This window comes from Lepidochelys olivacea, assembly GCF_965140295.1.
Source record: "Lepidochelys olivacea isolate rLepOli2 genome assembly, chromosome: 3".
In the NCBI taxonomy this organism is placed as follows: Eukaryota; Metazoa; Chordata; order Testudines; family Cheloniidae; genus Lepidochelys; species Lepidochelys olivacea.
The window spans coordinates 41,106,168-41,121,063 of record NC_140413.1 but is presented as its reverse complement, the minus strand read 5'-3'; the positions used below and the strand labels follow the sequence as shown (position 1 = coordinate 41,121,063).

Sequence of the window (14,896 nt, the reverse complement as noted above, 5' to 3'; positions counted from 1 at the left end):
CTATTTACGTCTCTCCATTCTGAAAACTGACCTTTTATTCCTACCCTTTGTTTCCTGTCTAAACCAGTTACTGATCCATCAGAGGATCTTCCCTCTTATCCTATGACTGCTTACTTTGCTTAAGAGCCTTTGGTGAGGGACATTGTCAAAGGCTTTCTGAAAGTCCAAGTACACTATATCCACTGGACTACTCTTGTCCATATGATTGTTGTTCCACTCAAAGAATTCTAACAGATTGGCGAGGCATGATTTCCCCTTACAAAAGCTGGATTGGCTCTTCCCAACAAATCTTTTTAATATATTCTTGTACAGTGCTACAAAATAGGACAAAATTGGAGCCCGCAACTGGCCTCCTATTTGCTATTTACTATTTTCTCTATGTCTTGTAATGGGGATGGTAGATATGGAGGGAATTAATTGCATACCCTGCTCTGAAAAGCAGACAGTGAACTGAATTATATGAATCCTGCTCTTTAGTTTCTTAATAGATTGTCTTTCTGTTAACGCTCATAGTATCTCACGATCTGACACACACACTACCCAACTAGTCAAAAGAGATAGACTCTAGCTGCACAGCTGACATCTAGATACAATTAAAAGTATGAAACTAGGGTTCTAGTTCACACCCACATCTATGACAGGTTTCAGAGTAACAGCCGTGTTAGTCTGTATTCGCAAAAAGAAAAGGAGTACTTGTGGCACCTTAGAGACTAACCAATTTATTTGAGCATGAGCTTTCGTGAGCTACAGCTCACTTCATCGGATGCATGCCGTGGAAACTGCAGCAGGCTTTATTTATACACAGAGAATATGAAAAAATACCTCCTCCCACCCCACTGTCCTGCTGGTAATAGCTTATCTAAAGTGATCATCAGGTGGGCCATTTCCAGCACATCTATGAGATACTGTAGAAGAACAACAGGGGAGTGACTCAGCCAAAACAAAACCGTGAGGGTAGAATGCAGTTACCTGACAATATATTGTGAACAGGAGTGGCAATGTTAATGTCCTGGAGGTGTTTCAGTGTCTCAGTGTGGAACAGGCGGAGTGTAGATCCAGATGTGAAGGCAATCCAGATTCCCACTCCTGCAACAGCCATGTGCGAGATCACCATCCCTTCTTCTTGATGAGCTTCAAAATGGCGCTACAAAGAAGACAAAGGATCTAGAACAGATTCACCAGTGACAGAGCATTCATTTGTACTTATGAACTTCTCAGAGTAGGAAATGTGCCTTTATTCTCTGTGTAGGTTGCCTGATCCCATTGCTCCACTAAGAGCAAGTCCTGACTCTGCTGCATATATGGTGCTAGTTTTCATTGCCACTTGTTTTGGAAAAAACTGCATAAATATTAAATAGGGAATCCCAAGCTCTTGCCACTAAAATTTTATAGCCCCTCATCTGATTACATCCTGGGAATTTAGAATTTGATAAGCGTTGTTACTTAACAGGAATTCTGCATTTCTGTTTCGTAGCTCCAATGGGAACACAAGTACAGACAAGGCTCCCGAGACTTATTTTCGCCATCATGTTAGTTGAATCTGCAGTACAGCGCCCACCAGTAGGGTATTTTGTACGACTCCCTAGTGTAAACATGGCCTGGGTTTGGGTGGAATGTATAGACAAACACTCACTTGGAAGGCAGAACAGAACATCACTGCAGTGAGACTGAATCAGTCACAGTAACTTCTCCTGGTGCATTTTTAACTTCCCTGGGATGCATTTTGCTTTTTGCTAGGAGTTTCAGTTGCCTTAAATCCCCTTTGGACTGGGTTTCTGTGCCTGCCCACCATTTTACCCAGTAAATGGGAAAAGACTCCCCGTCATTTTGAAGGGCCCAGCTGTCTCCACACACACACACTTGCTAATTCCTTCAACTCAATCTCTTTCATACTTCACACAATGGCATTACTAATCTGCCAAATGGTGACTATAGTGATCCAACCATTATTGTTGTAATTATTAATAGTTATTTTTATTTGTATTACCAACGCGCCTAGGAGCCCTAGTCATGAACTAGGGCCCCCCCTGCACTAGGTCCAGTTCAAAGACATAATTAAAAGACAGTCTCTATGAATAATCTCTCCTATTTTAAACTTTTCTTTGAACAAACCAGTCAATTAAATTTCTTTTGAAAGAACAATTTTAAGTTTTGAATATCATCATGATGTACTGAAAATATTGCCTCAGTCTTTCATGGCCCTAAGTATATATAGCAGGGAATAGCCTATTAGTGTAAGATTGGTGGCTATGACATAACCTAGCACCTAATCATAAAAATATACAACAAAATGTCCCTGTAGGTTTTGTTGTCACTGAGAAAATTCTGACCTCCCTGAGATAAGAATATCTGAACAAAAGTACACATTAAGAAGGGTCAAATTTAACATTGCCAGTCATTTCATTATGCGGAAAATTCACTCAATCTCCCCTGCTTTAGAGGACACCCTATATGGAGGAGAAGGTGAAACAGGATTAAAATCCTAGAGGCTAAAATTACCTTTGATTTACAAATATTAGCCCTGGGAGGATTCAGTGGGGAACTCAATTACTCCATTTTTATTTCTTTTCCAAAGAAATAAAATACTATTAATAATATCAAGGATTTTCTTTCTGGTCTTTTATTTAATTCTGTTTCTACTGAGTAAAATGGACGACGAGATTAGGGATAAATTGATCTTTAAAAGGTAGATTATTTAAGGATCTAAAGGCATCATTACTTGCTCAATTACATATATTAATAGGTAAGTCTTATGTAATATTATTGCTTTCTTTTTTATTAAGGTATGAGCTTTATAAATGTTGGTAATGTCTGAGCCTGGTTCTTTAAGATGATGGGTGCCTCTTGCCAGAGTGGTGAGTGCTCTCATCTTCTGTTGAAGGCAAGGCCCTGCACTGTGTCCAGCGGGTTCACAGGAGTACGTAGCAAGCCCATGTCACTCTTAAATTGATCAAAATGCAGGAGAGCTAGTTTAACTGAGATAATTTGTTTACTAGAGAATATAATCACTATTCAAATTGTGCATGGCCACTTTAATCTGGAGTCACATAGTGATTACTCCTGAATTAAGTAACCACTCTGGCCAATTACAAGAACTCTCCCCAAGCTCCAGCAAGGTTTCCATTATGAGGCAGGACCTGATCTGTGTCCTGTCTTTAAGGTATGAGAGAGAACTCTCATGTGTAATTGAAGCCCTTCAATCATTAAAAGCAAAGTTTGGCTATAACATTTGGAACTTGTTTCCTCTTCACTATTATAAGTGAATCGTCTTTGAAGTAACAGATTGTTGTTGTTTTTTATGTGTTGTGCCAGCAGGCTGCTTACTGGAGTGTACAGAGCTGTTCATACGATAAAGAATCATTGTAATGCATAAATGACAAATACTTCCCCTGCATGGATTCAGCCTCAAGGATTTACAAGTATATAACTGTTCTATGTCTCACAATACCGAGACACACTCTCAATTTTATTCTCACTTTTAAAAATAAACGTTCCCTGTTTATGGTTCTTAACCAGATCGTATTACATTCTGGTAATTTAGCGTCAGCATCCAATCCACACCTTTCTCAAAGATCACTCACATCAGGCCAAATTCTTCTCTCAGTCTATCTTAGGTACTTTTATGGGCCCCATCTCCACAGTAGCTGGGCATCTCACAATTTAAAATATCCTCATTAACACCCCTGTGAGGTAGGGAAGCTTTATTATCCCCATTTTACAGATGGGAAACTGAGCCACAGATAGTCTAAGTGACTTGCCCAACATCACTCAGGAAGTCTGTGGGAGAATAGGGAATTGAAACTGGGTCTCCCAACTCCTCTACTAATGTCCTAACCAATGGGTCATCCTTCCTTTCAGTCACTTGTCACATTACTTGACAACATCCCTGACAACTGTAACTCCACTTATGCCAATAGAATTACTCCAGACCCACATCAGTGTAACAGAGGAGAATATAGTCTATCTTATCTTCTTATTCCTATTTTCATGATTGCTGTTTAGTGGGTTTTGAGGGGGAGTTTTTTTTTCTCTTCTTTTGTTAAGGAACTGTAATATTCCTCAAGTGCACAGATTATAGTAAATGAATAGAGAAGGTGTCTCTTTGCCTGTTAAGTTATGCTCACATTCTCAATTCTGGTGAGTCAAACTGTATTACCTTTTGGCCTTCACTAGTGACCACACTCTAGAAGGCACGGAGAGCATCTCTGCTGTATGCATTTATATCTACAATTTTAAAGTGACATTTTTACTCAAGTAGCATAGAAAAACTGGACACTTAATGACGCATGGTATTATACATTTTCCCATTCTTTAAACTGTCTATCTTACCTCATCTCAGTTTTTCTTCAATAAGATACACAATTTAAAAAGATAAATCGATCATTTGTCTAACAGAGCAAGAGTTGGAGACCCTCATTTGTCACATTGCCGGCAGAGCCCTAGGAAAGCTGCTCATCCTTCTTATGAGTGAATTTCCTGATACATCCATAGTACATGTAAAAATTTCATGACAATCATGGCTTCAAAAATAATGTGTTTTTGCTTTATAGTATCACACACAATTATTATAATGTCAAATGTGTGTTGTTAAATCCTCTTAGGGACTGATCCAAAGCCCAAAGCTCATTTCTAGACTTCTGGCTTTGGATCAGGCAGGTAATTAAACTAATGACATAAAATTTAAAAATGAACCATTTCTGAAGCGTTCTGCTCTGACCATGAGCAGGAAGATGATTCTATTAGCACAACTGCAAACAATTCACATCAGAGTCTCTAACTCATCTGTATTTACCAGTTAATTCATTAAACTACCACATAGTGTGTGCTTCTGTTTGTACAGTTATCTGAGACATTTAGGGAAAAAAATCAATTGCCATGCACAAAAAGCCATTCTTCTCAACCAAATGGTCTTCTAATTTTGAGTAGGAGCAGGAATGTACCGAAAACCTGGACATTCTTTTGCCAGCGCATAAATCATTTCACTGAAAGTAGCTGCTGGCATCTACATCGACTGCATTGCCCATGTGAAATACAGTAGTTGATTTTTATCTTTAAAGAATTTAGTTCATATAACAAGCAGGGCAACTATTGAGTGACAAAACCGGATCTATCCTCAATCTTTATGTAAACAATCACAAGTTCTCAGTTTAGCATTTTACATTTTCCCCTTCTTGAGTTTTCATAAGCGCATTCCCTCTCTGCCTTCTATTCAAAGCCCAGGTTTTTTTCCCTCAGACTCTCTTGTTCCAACTCTATAGCAACAACAGAGCTGCAGAACACATTTTGGATGCCACAATCGGTCTTTCCAACACTGGAGCCTGACATGGCCCACTATTGTTTTGACAGTGTATTGCATAGTTGAATTCTTTCTTTTCAGAGGTTGCCCACTTGCACAGTGCAAACTCAGTTGAGATTCCAGGCCTAAATAGCTATGCCAAAAACTGAACCATGGTTTCTCAAGCATAGCAAGCTCCACATAATGGGTCTCTTTGTTCATGAAATGGTGATTGACTTTTGATACTTTAAAAAAATTACAATATTTGGGCAACATAAACACAGGAAATTTCTGTTTGTTTAACACATTTCAGATCATTCCACTTAAATCTTCCAAACTAAAGTAGTTTGTCTATAATTAGCCAAGTCTTGAAAAATAGGATTATTTTTCATTTACACAGTGACTTTCAGCCCATAAAATACTGGGATATTTTACAAGTGAGGCCCCAATCCTGCATGAGTCTGTTTGCACAGAGATAACCACAGGATCAGGGTCTAGACCCAACAGCAATACTGAAATGCTGCCACCTTTTGGTGGGAGGTCTGCAGGGAAACAGGACCCAGAATGCTAAATAGTACATTAGGGGGAGAGAAAGTAGTGGGCAAGGGCAAACCCCTACACTTGGGCAAAATGTGTACTGGGATCCTTAACACTAGGCAACAGCAATTCCTTGCTTTCCAAAGTATCCCTTGCCAAGGGGCTCAGGGCACTGTGCCATTTCCAAAAACACACTGAAACATTACCATTAAAACATATTATTTACATTAAAACATATTTACATTAAAACAAAATGAATTTGAGGGAGCCCAATCCATACAGAAAAAAGGGGGTGGAGAATGAGAGCCAACAGAAATATATAAAGGGCCAACAGTGGTGATTTAAAAAAAAAAAACAACAACAGCATGAGAAATGAAGGCTCAGAGAGCTTTGAAAAAGCAGGGAGAGGTGGAGTAAGATAGATTTCAGAGGAGAGGGAGTTCCACACATAGTAAAGGCATGGATTGCTGGCTGAGGCAATATATGAAAATAAGATCCCTAAAAGGCAGGCAGTGCCTCATCAGGAAGAGGTGTGGGATGAGGATTTGGCATTATCATTTCTACACATGAACTAGTGATGTACAGATGCACAGCATCCTATCCCAGGAAGTTTGGTCTCTGCCCTGGAGGAATGCTTTAACAATATTACCAGCTGAGTGCATCCAAGCTGCCTCATTCTTATCCAGCTAAAGCAGAAGCTTTGCTGCAGGGTAGAGGATGCTCATTCCTCCTTCACGTCCCCTCTCATTGAAAGGAGTCACTCAGGGCATGTCTCAGTGAGAGACAAGGGGATTTACCAAAGCTGTTTAAGAGCTTCAGATATCCCAGGGCTTATGTCCTGTAAAGGTTCCTACCCATAGGTAGTTCACCTCAATCTCCCACCAATTCACCTTTCCCATAACCACATGGAACCATGCACACAAGCAAAAAAAATGTTCAAAGAAAGACAAAATAGAAAAAAATTGAAAAGTGGGAGCATTCACTCAGATCAAACAAGTCATCCCAGCAACTGTAGCTATAGAAAGAAGGAAGTAGAAAACTCACTATCACCTCCCAAGCCATGAATCCTGCTACCAAGCATACCAAACAGACAACAGTGAGGAGAACCACGATCAACAGTGAAACAAAATTTATAATAAATCACACAAGCAAGGAGACTGTGGCTCTCTCCGCAGACTCTCATCTGAAAGAATTCCATGTCATAAAATTCATGGAACATAAAGTATCTTCCTGGCAGGGGGAAGGAAAGACTTATTCCTGTTAGGATTTAAGCCCCCTATGTTTAGGCCACTAAGCCATGCCCCCGATAGAGTGGTGGAAGATCTGGAACAGGCACAGGGTGTAAATCTCTTTGGCAAAGCAATCCTGAATAACTGCCTGGACTCTCGAAATTCCATCTGTCTTGAAAGAAGGGTTTTCTACAGAAGTCAGCATGATTCACTGGAATTCATCCTCCAGTATTCCTTTCCCTATTCTGAGTGTAAAAGAAACGTGAAAGATCCTTTCTTCTTCAGCCAGATGCTCCTGCACTAGCCATTGTACCTGTGAAGAGGAACAGCACTTTGGGACTGGGCTACCCAGTCTAACAGCTAGCCTAAGTGAACAGTCTAGAGTGAATTTTCCTCCCGGTCACACACATGCAACTCCACTGAAATCAATGATGTTAGTTTGGCTACATGCAAATCATGTAAGAATTTGGCCCAAGCAATTCTGTGAGAGGAATGTTAATGAGCCTACTGAGGCAGTGTACAGCTGGGTCCCAGAGTGTGTGGCGATATAAACCTGCAACAAGGAAAGAGCAGTAGGGAGAAGGGAAGAAAGATATGGAGGAACATGCTGCGTGACTCCCTCCTTTCCTTTGACAGCCCTCAGGATGTGAAAAAAGCTGAAACCGTGTCCAAGGACTTTTTGTCAGACAAAAGTCTTCACTCATTGTTGCTAATTTGAACTGATCACTTGGAGAGAGCACTCCACATTGGTGCTTGGCCAATCAGCCTTGTGATGGAAGTTCCCCATACCCCCCAAGTATATTCACTGCTTCAACTGGCCTGCCACAGTCAGACACAGGAAGATTTTACTGATGGCTGAGGAGAGAAGACAGGGAGGATTATGGGTGTGTTAAGAAGTCTCCACAAGGCAAAAAGCCACACCTAGCTGCACAGAAGCAGAACTGTTGCCTGGACCCAAGCTTGTCTTTCAGGGTTTGTCTGCCCAGTAGCTTTGCTTGAGCCAGTGCCTACAGACTGCATTCGAGCCATAGCTAGCCATACAGGGTGTTTCATAAATTCAAAGACTTTAAGGCCAGAAGGGACCATCATTATCATCTCATCTGACCTACTGCATGTTGCAGGCCACAGTACCTCACCTACCCACTCCTGAAATTGATCCCTAACCTCTGACTGAGTTACTGAAATCCTCAACTCTTCATTTAAAGACTTCAAGTCATAGAGAATCCACCATTTGCTCTAGTTCAAACCAGCAAGTGACCCATGCCCCATGCTGCTGAGGAAGGCAAACCCCCTTCCTCTCAGGGTCTTTGCCAGTCTGACCTGGGGGGAAATTCCTTCTCGACCCAAAATATGGTGATCAGTTAGACCCTAAGCATATGGGAAAGGTCACCCAGCTAGACACAGAGGAAAGAATTCTCTGTAGTAACTCACAGTCCTCCCTATCTAATGTCCCATCTCTGTCCATTGGAGATATTTGCTATCAGCAGTCGTGGATGGACCATATACCATTGTAGGCAATCTCATCATAGCATCCCTTCCATAAACTTAAGCTCAGTCTTAAAACGAGTTAGGTTTTTTGCCCCCACTGCTCCCCTTGGGAGGCTGTTCCAGAACTTCACTCCTCTGATGATTAGACACCTTCATCTAATTTCAAGGCTAAATTTATTGATGGCCAGTTTATATCCATTTGTTCTTGTGGCAACATTGGCCCTTAAATAAAATAACTCCTCTCCATCCCTGGCGTTTATCCTTCTGATGTATTTATAGAGAGCAGCCCTTTCTCCCCTCCTCCTTCATTTTGTTAGATTAAACGAGCCAAGCTCCTTATCTCATCTCGTTAAGGGATAGTAGTCAGGCAGCTAGCCCGAGCTACCCCCTGTGCAGCTGCAGCTATAGTTCTAATTTTAGTGCTCTAGCTTGAGCAGCATTCGAATTAGCACAGATATGGCCACCCAAACTGGGAACCACACCTCCCAATTACTGTATATACGTACCCCAAGAGTCCTGGTCTCCAAATTAGTAGACAACTCATGCTGATTTCCAGCACTCACTCACTCTCTCTGTCAGCTCTCTTGGGTCTAGCTTTTAGAGCTAGTCCTTACACAAAATACCCTGCAGTTTCCAGAAGTTACATGACAATTTAAGGGGGTAAAAAGCAGACCAAAAATCCATACAAATTATATTGGCAACAAATGCCAATATAAGAGAAATTCAAAGTGCAGAGAAAGTGAAATCTAACCGAAAAAAAGTTAAACAACTCAAAACTACATCTCTTAGAGGATTCAGTGGATTTTATAGGTTCTCTGAACCAAATTTTAATGCTTAAAGTCTACCCATTGTTATTTAGAATAATAATGTTTCATGGCACAATACGCAAATAATACTTGTAAAAGCATTTACCTCTACAGTATGTGTCTCAGTACTGATTATAAAAATTTGTCCACCAGACGCAGCCCAAATGGTATCTTCCATCATGAGTAGACTTCTAACTGGCAGAACCCCTAATTTCACTACTTTCTGGGGGTCTGAATTCCAGGCTCCATCTTTACAGAAGAAAAGAAGCAAGATGAAATGTTACACACAATAACAATGTACTTTTTGATTTTCAAATTCACTTAAAAACAAATAGTTCGGAAAGCAGTATGCCTCACCCAGCAGTGACTGAGCTATTAGCATCTATAAAACAAAAGTAGTAACAGACAAACACAGAGACTTACTATATGACTAGCTAGCAATCAACCTGAAACTTGTAAAAGTAAAAATTATCAGTTACAAGAAAGCATTTCCCTACATGCAGGATACAAGTAGTGACACTGCAAGCTCACTTGGTTTCTTGTTGACAACTGTGTAACATCTCTGGTCCAAACTATGGCCTTAGTTAGACCTGTGTAAAATCAGTGGGTTGTGCAGGTGTAACGCAGGGCACAATTTCAAGACTTTGGGGAGGCAGAAGTGCAACCAAGCATCCAACTGGCCTGCGGTATCTTTACAAGTAGTGATGATGTATGAGAAGGAAAGAACACAGTTGGACTTTCAGAGTCTATGCTGAGTTTGAAGAGATGGCAGCCAGAAAAAACCCTATTCGTTTGGTATTTAAGCAAATTTTATATGTATTCAGTTGGATGCTATTAACATGGAACACCACATTGCCATTTTCAAAGTGGCGCTTTACAGAGCAGAACCCAACTGTTCGTCTCATCTAACTCTCCACTAACTGCAGTCCAAATCTCAAAGCATTCATTTATGAGAATTTCACACAACTATAGTCGTTCTCCAGGAAGAAGGAGCCCATAGCTGGCCTATTACAAGATGAATGACCTTTCGTGCTAGCAAGGCTCGAAGTCCAGATGTATGAAGCAGTCAATGACAGTTTTACTACAGCTTCTACTACCATGTTAAAGTATCTGTCTATCAGAAACTTGATGGGATGGACTTTCTGCTACTAGATTCTTAACTTTCAGAAATGCATTTTAAAAGAAATTATAGACTCATTTTGTGCCATATCTTCTGTGTATAGTTCAGTTTTATGGAGAATTCATTCTGGTTACAAACCATCCAGAAATTGATTCAGACTGGATATAGCAGGCCAAAATTAGATTATGCCTAAATGCGTGTTGTAAGATCAGGAATACAGTATCCTTCTGCTTCAGCCTCCATGCCACCACTTATCAGAGTGGCCAGACTGCTGTTTGACATCTTTTTGAAGCAGAAGTTGAAGATTAAAGAAATCACAGCAGATTGCTTTGTCAGAGATTTTGTTTTTAGCAACATGACCTTGTTTTGAATATTTTTTGCATGCTACTTTCATACCTACATTTTGAATCGCATATAGAATTAAATAATAATTTTAATAGCTTTCACATACATTAGTTTATTTCTGTTGTGAACACTCAATATTAAATACCCACAATACTGCACTATCATCTATAATGTTCTCGTAGAACCATAGAATTGTAAAGCTGGAAAGGAGCTTGAGAGATCATCTTGTCCAGCCCTTTGCACTGAGGCAGGGCTAATTAAACCTAGACCATCCCTGGCACGTATTTATCTAACATGTACATAAAAACCTCCCATGACAGGATTCCACAACCTCCCTTGGAAGCCTATTCCAGAGCTTAACTATTCTTATAGTTAGAAAGTTTTTTTTCTTGTATCTAACCAAAATCTACCTTACTGTAGATTAAGCTCATTCCTTCTTGTCTTTCCTTCAGTAGACATGGAGAACAATTGATCCCATAGTCCTCTTTATAACAACCCTTGACTTATTTGAAGACTTATCAGATCCCCTCCACAACCAGTCTTCTTTTCTCAAGACTTTCCTCATAGGTCAAGTTTTCTAAACCTTTTGTTGGTCTTTTTTTCCTCTCCTCTGGCCCGTCTCCAATTTATCCACATCTTTCTTAAAGTGTGGTGCCCAAAACTGGACACAGTGCCCCTGCTGAGACCTCACCAGGGCTGTGTAGAGCAGGACAATTACCACTCAGGTCGTACATATAACACTCCTGTTAAGACACCCAGAATGATATTTGCCTTTTTCACAGCTGCATCACATTGCTGACTCATATTCAATTTGTGACCCACTATAGCCCTCATATCCCTTTCAGCAGTACTAGCACCTAGCCAGATATTCACCATTTTGTATTTGTGTATTTGATTTTTCTTTCCTAAATGTAGTATTTTGCACGTCTTTATTGAATTTATCTTGTTGATTTCAGACCAATTCTCCCATAAGGTAATTTTGAATTCTGATCCTGTCCTTCAAAGGGCTTGCAATCTCTCCCACCTTGGGGTCATGCACAAATTTTATAAACATACTCTCCGCTCCATCATCCGAGTCATTAATGAAAATATTGAATAGTATCAAACCTAGGAGAGACCCATGCAGGATCCCACTAGCTACATCCTCTCAGTTTGACAACAAACCATGTATAACTACTCTTTCAACAAGTTGTGCACCCATTTTATTGTAATTTCACATTTCCCTAGTTTGCTTGTGAAAATTTAATGTGGGACCATGTCAAAAGCATTACCAACTTCAAGATATATCAAGTCTATAGCTTCCTTGCTATTCACTAGGCTAGCAGTCCTGTCAAAAAAGGAAATTAAGTTGGTTTGGCATGATTTGTTTGGCTATTACTTATGTTGTGGAAAATGAGTCACACCATCTGTTTGGTTCAAACAGTCTGAGGCCTTTTATTGAATACAAGCATGCAGGGAGAGGAAGACAGAGATGATCACACGCAGGTGCCACCCTGGTCTCTCTCTCTCTCCTGTCCCTATAAAACCAGTCTTATATAGGTCCAAATCCAAGCCACACGATGCATTTCCTTATTAGTTTTTTTTTTGCCCCACCGCTCAAGCATTATTAATAAAGCCTTATAAGGAATAATGGAAAGGCAGTTTCATAATTAGCACAGTGCTGACGCACCTTGTTATTATGCAGATCTGCGGTTTGCTGTGGCGCATTTTGACTAGGGACTTTTGCAGGGTGGAGGGTGCATATAATGGACAGCTAGGGTCTTTTCCGGAGGCCCTTTGGTTCTTTTCTAGTTAGAGATTGGCCTAGTCCATTATCTGGGTCAAGTGCCACAGCCTAGCATACGTAAATGCTTTTAGCTTAAGCCAAGTCGTACAGGATACAGGCCTGTAGGCCTCTTGCGTTACAGCTCTTGCATATGTTGCATACAGTGCATAGATTGTGCCGCAGAATGGGAAGGGGTTAGATCAACAGCAATTTCCCCCACGCTATCACCCTATTATTCTTCAGGTGCTTACAAACTGATTGTTTAATAATTTGTTCCAATATCTTTCCAGGCATTGAAGTTAGGCTCCTGGTCTATAACTCCCTGGGTCCTCTTTGTTCCTGTTTTTAAAGATAGATACATGTTCACCCTTCCCCAGTCCTCTGGGACCTCACCAGTTTTCCATGAGTTCTTGATAATGATCACTTGATGGTTCTGAGATTGCTTCAGCTAATTCCTTAAATACCTTGAATTTCGTCAGCTTCTGCCAACCTGAATACATCTAATTTATTTAAATATTCTTTAACCTGATCTTTCCCTCTTCTGGCTTGTGTTTTTCCCCCCTGTTGTTCGTATTAATTGTGTTAAACATGTGGTCACAATTATCTCTTTTAGTGAAGTCTGAAGCAAAATAGGCATTAAACACCTCAGCCTTCTTAACACTGTCCATTGTTAGCTCTCCTTCTCCGCCACGTAGCGAACCTTCACTTTCTTTCATCTTTCTCTTGCTCATATGTATTTATAGAACCTCTTCTTATTGCCTTTTATGTTCCTTGTCTTATTAATAAGATATATAAAATTTAGTTGTTTCTAATATCTGTGTGGTTACACTGAGAAAATGTCACCTTACTTGCATACCTATCTGTCGCCTGTGTGAGCTCCAGTAACATTGCCCACTTATTGACATCAACAAAACACATAAACATGTGCTCAATTTAAGCATATACTTACATAAACTCTTATATAGATTATATGGTCTTTGGGGCAGTGACTCTATCTTTGCTACCCGCCTATATAGTGTTTAGAACAATGGGGTACTAATCCCTGTCTGGGATTCCTGGACACCACTGTAATACAACAATAGTAATAATGGTAAACGCATGCATAAGTGCTTTGCAGAATCAGGACCCAAACAAAATTGTGGCACTCATAAACTGTATTGCCTCTGATATCTGCATCTATATTACTGTTCTTGACACATGCTTAGAATGTGGTTCTAATCTGAAAAGTATCTTCGTATAGAAGACACTGAGTTCCGTATTCATTGTATCACAACAATTCCATATCAAATGAATTCAGTCTACGAGTGAGAAGAGTGTTTCCAATTAATAGCCCTGCAAACTCTACCTTTGATGTAAAGCTAATCTGTGTTCCCTCTGACTCAGGCATCACCACCAATAATAACAAAATTTAGTGCCATGTGCCTTCCTCACTTCAACCACATTGTCCTCAAATTAAGCACTGAGGTGGAGATTGAATAACTGTATAATTGAGGACATAATTTGAAGATAACAGAGATGCACAAGTGCCCTACACTTGGAAGTCTATTTACGTTGATTATGTGCAAGTCAAAACAGAATCCAGTTCACTGTCCCCGAGCTATTTTGCTTCTTCAGGGGTAAGAGCAGTAAAAAATGGCATAGTTTTACTATGTCCGCTAAAGTACACAGACTTTGAATTTGCACCACGAGTAGATCTGCTGAGTAAAAAGCTGCTTTTTTTTTTAATATAGTCGCTTTTCAGAAATGAATCACACATTAAATTCAACTAGAGACTATCTTGTTCATTGACAACACCATTTCTTCTGAGACATAAATGCACTAGTCTGTTTATTTCCTGCATGTCTGAATTTGGTGTAAAACATAACTGAAATGTATAATGATTCCCAATGTATTCCTACCTCGTTTCTTTCAGGGTCATCATTTATTTTTAAAAGTTAGGCATTTAAGGCCTGATTCAATATAAACTGAAGACAGTGGATATCTTTTCCACTTACTTCATTCACTGAAGGGCATGAAAAGACTCTCATTGATTTCAGAAAGTGTCTGGATTATGCCCTTAGTGCTCATGATGACTTCAATACAACTACTCATGTGAATAAGGGATTGCAGAATCAAGTCCTTCTTTAGTTAATTTTGATCAAATTTCATATATAGTCACTATATGTAATATGTCATATATGCATTAAAATAGAAAGGAAGATCACCACCTGATATCCATTACAGATACTAATTTTGTTTTCAAAATTTTAAAAAACTTTAATCCAATTTGACCTAACAGAATTTGGTTTTAGTAGTCACTCTCTTCTGAAAGAAAAGGAGTACTTGTGGTAC

The 14,896-nt window shown here is 39.8% G+C and overlaps 1 protein-coding gene across 8 annotated transcripts in view; it reads right to left on the bottom strand.

Moving 5' to 3' along the window:
• The window catches only part of ARHGEF10 (Rho guanine nucleotide exchange factor 10), a 192,144-nt gene that overhangs the window by 25,393 nt on the left and 151,855 nt on the right, over positions 1–14,896 (bottom strand). For 7 of the 8 annotated variants that reach the window (XM_084624281.1, XM_084624278.1, XM_084624284.1 and 4 more), the window contains 2 exons: positions 9,442–9,584; positions 970–1,144 (listed from right to left, as the gene is read on the bottom strand). The exons of the other annotated variant lie outside the window; for it this stretch is intronic. In XM_084624281.1, coding sequence (XP_084480407.1) covers positions 970–1,144; positions 9,442–9,584 — 318 coding nt within the window. The remainder of the gene's footprint in view (positions 1–969; positions 1,145–9,441; positions 9,585–14,896) is intronic. 8 annotated transcript variants of the gene reach the window in all.